This window comes from Myotis davidii, unplaced genomic scaffold, assembly GCF_000327345.1.
Source record: "Myotis davidii unplaced genomic scaffold, ASM32734v1 scaffold1031, whole genome shotgun sequence".
Classification (NCBI taxonomy): Eukaryota; Metazoa; Chordata; class Mammalia; order Chiroptera; family Vespertilionidae; genus Myotis; species Myotis davidii.
In genome coordinates this window covers 297,824-301,498 of record NW_006283442.1, presented here as the reverse complement: position 1 = coordinate 301,498, position 3,675 = coordinate 297,824, and the positions used below count along the sequence as shown (strand labels likewise).

The 3,675-nt window shown below is 40.5% G+C and overlaps 1 protein-coding gene across 1 annotated transcript in view; it reads left to right on the top strand.

The window, feature by feature from the left end:
• DCP1B (decapping mRNA 1B) overlaps positions 1-3,675 on the top strand; it is a 45,914-nt gene that overhangs the window by 35,641 nt on the left and 6,598 nt on the right. Inside the window, exon 5 of the mRNA XM_015564352.1 lies at positions 1,491-1,619. Within this exon, the coding sequence (XP_015419838.1) occupies positions 1,491-1,619 (129 nt within the window). The remainder of the gene's footprint in view (positions 1-1,490; positions 1,620-3,675) is intronic.

Here is a 3,675-nt window from a genome sequence, read left to right as displayed (position 1 = left end):
GCGTGACTGGGGGTGGCATCACTACCTCCCGATCCGCCCTGCTCTGTGCATGACAGGGGGTGGCACCCCAACTCCCCAATGGGCCCTGCTCTGAGCCCGACCAGGGGCTGCACCTAGGGATTGGGCCTGCCCTCTGCCACCCGGGAGCAGACCTAAGCCAGCAGGTTGTTATCTCCCGAGGGGTCCCAGACTGCGAGAGGGCACAGGCCAGGCTGAGGGACCCCCCCTTCCCCCCGAGTGCGCAAATTTTTGTGCACCGGGCCTCTAGTTAACTTTATAAACCTAAGTGAACATGGTGGTAATTGACCCATACCTCTCTATCCTTGAATTAGAAAATACAATCCAATAACTCTAAGATACATTGGGAACCTTGGGTTTCTGAGGGACAATATTGTATTTGTCACACATTCCAGTGTGAAATATTTCCTGACCTGGGGCCTTGACTGTACAATTAAAACCAGCAATGCTATGGAGAGTCTGTAGCATGGAAGGGAGCGTTTTTATACTCAGTTTTATTTGTAACCAGTCAGATGCCGACATCGCTGCTGTGCTCTTCCTGTTTTGAATCCTACTGTGTTGATAATTGCATGGTTGGTTAGACTGATGTGTGAGAGTGATTCGGTATTTGAAATGAGGAGGCATGTCTCATCTCTTTCTCTGTGAAATTCTAATTTGTAGTGAGTGGCTCAGAACACTCAGATTTGAATTATTCTGTTTATCCAAAAAGTCACTTATTAAATAAAGATGATGTTAGTAATTTTTAAATCAGTAATTTGAGTCAGCTTTACTTTTTGGTTTGTAGACCAAAAAGGGTTAGTTACTTTGATGTTGGAACTCTCCAACATGAAATCAGTTGCTAAAGGGTGAATAAAACCCTATTGCAATCCAGACATGGTATTTAAGGAATACTTTGTATCATTATTTATCATTAAAAATCACTAGATTCTATATTTTTAAACTATTCTTAAGTATATAGATAGTATATTTTAAAGTATCCAGGTATCTAAGACCTTCTAGGTCAGTGGTTCTCAACCTTCTGGCCCTTTAAATACAGTTCCTCATGTTGTGACCCAACCATAAAATTATTTTCGTTGCTACTTCATAACTATAATGTTGCTACTGTTATGAATTGTAATGTAAATATCTGATATGCAGGATGGTCTTAGGCGACCTCTGTGAAAGGGTCGTTCCACCGCCAAAGGGGTCGCGACCCACAGGTTGAGAACCGCTGTTCTAGATCTTGAAGGCTGATACTGTTAGTAATATTTTAGGGCACTGAATTGTGTAACTAAAAAAAAAAATTTTTTTATACTCAAATATAAAAGAGATTAAGAGATTTTGTTTGTACATAAAACTGCCAAAAAATAGCGACCAATTAAATAAAATAGAGAACAAGAAGGAAGGTATGTTCCTTTTAAAAGAATAAAGCTTCTTTTACACCAAAAAAAACTTCTTTTACACCAAAAATACGGTTCTTTTTTCTATTTCAGTGTAAAACCTGTTCCGAGCCAAAACAGATAACCAGCTCATCTGCCATTTATGACAACCCCCATCTCATCAAACCCATTCCCGTGAAGCCCAGGGAAAACCAGCGGCAGCGCGCACCTCCGCCCGGCCAGGTGCTCTGTTCTCTGCTTCTCATTCATGGTGTCTGTGCCAGGTCCCTAACAAACTTCCACCGGAGGATAGCCGAGGGAGGAGGGCCTGGTCCTGTTCGAGGATCCTTTAGGATACATTTTAAAAAAAGAGATTTCAAATTAGAGATTCTTTTATTATTAATAATTTACTTTTCCTCAAAGGGGGTTAAAACTTTTACTTTTGGCATTTACCATAATCTCTTGTGGACTTGAACTCCTTACAGGATAATGTGGGTTTTTTTTAAAAAAAACAACAACAACAACAAACAATATCATCAGAGTTAACAGGAATATTACCCAAGAGGCCCATATTCTGCTGAGGTTGATGGTTGGTTTCCCAAAACAGCCAAGACAACAAAATTCAGTTTAACATTTCTGAACACTTCCTTTGTACCAGGTATAATGCCAGGTCACTGTGTGTACAGAATGGGATTCCTGTCCGAAGGAATGGTATAAAAGTCCCTTTTAGACCTGATGATTTGTCATTGTATTTACATCTCATTATGATAGCAGTTTTTGAATGAATATATACATATATGAATATATATATTTCAGAATAGTAAAGCATTAACAAAATTGCTAATCTATGAGCCCCATTATTGTTTTTTTAAGATTTTTTAAAATTGATTTTTAGGGAGAGAGGAAAGAAAGGGGGAGAAAGAGAAACATCATTAGCTACCCCTGCACACACACCCCCACCAGGGATTGAGTTCATAACCCAGCATGTGCCCTGACTGGGAATCAAACTGGCAGCCTTGTGGTGCATGGGATGATACCCAAGCTACTGGGCCACACGGGCCAGGGTATAAGTCCCATTTTTATTGTAAATATAATGTGGCCGTTTCCATTCTTAGGTGTTAATGCCTCATTAAAGGTTTGGGGTTTGTTTTTTTAAGGAATTGGTTTAAATTAATTTTAAAAATGAAATGGAACCAAAAGACAAAGATAAGCTAATGAAAGTCTCAAAGTCTCATATTGAATTTTTTAAAAATAAGTCTTTTCTAATTATCTTTTACTTTTATTGTTTGCTTTCCATGAAAATTTGTTATTTCAATAGAGAAATGAGAATATGTTGATTTGAGAATGAAGCTTCTGTTTTCTTAGCCTAATAATACAGAAAGCAACAGAAAGAGGCAGAGATGATATAGAGCAGGAAGGAAGCAACTTTGTAACTGGCGGGGCCAAGGTAGATTTTTTGATTTGATGGTTTTTTAAAGCTATTAAGATATAGTTGTCAGCCAATAGTAGTTTGTACCAATTCAATGCGAACAGGAATCCTCAATTTGGGGTGCAGTGAAGAAGAAACTATTCGGTGCAAAATAGCTCCGTTGTGATACAGCATGGCTGTGAGGCAGCCCTGGGCCAGGCAGCACTGGGCCCAGAGCTGGACAACTCTGCTCTACTCTGTGCCAATCTGCTTTTTGCTGTGCTGGTCTGCTCTGCTCCTGTAAGACATCTTCAAGATTTCAGCTCAGCAAGGGAAACAGAGTCTTGAGTCTCCCATGGAAGGAGGAAAGTGCGCTCCCAGAGCCAGAGGGGAGCTGACTTATGTAGACAGAAGTCCCTGCCCCTGGTCCCTGATTGGTCTGTCCTCACACAAATGAGGACTCCAAATCCTTGAAATTTGATTGGCCCAAAAATCACCAATAGTGCCACTCTGGTTGGTCAGAACTACACAGCTCTGATTGGATGGGGAAAGCCTCCATCCCACTGGTCGAAATAGGATTCCAGGAACTCCTTTATAAGAGCTGGTTCAGATGGCAGAAATAGAGTGCAGGCTTCACCATGAAGTGCAATTTGTGTCAGAGGCCCCTGGGTAGAAATGGCTTGTAGGCTCCTTTTAAACAAAATTGAACCCTGTTAGCTACTTAGGAGGTATCTTTCTTCTCAGAGTTCACACAGTTGAAAGGATCAAGTTAGACTAACTGACATGTTTCTTTCTCACCCTAAATTTCTATAATTGTGCAAAAAGCTACCAGGAATTCTGAAATCCTCATGTTCCTGTGTGTTCTTAGGATGTTATACTTCAGGGTCAGAT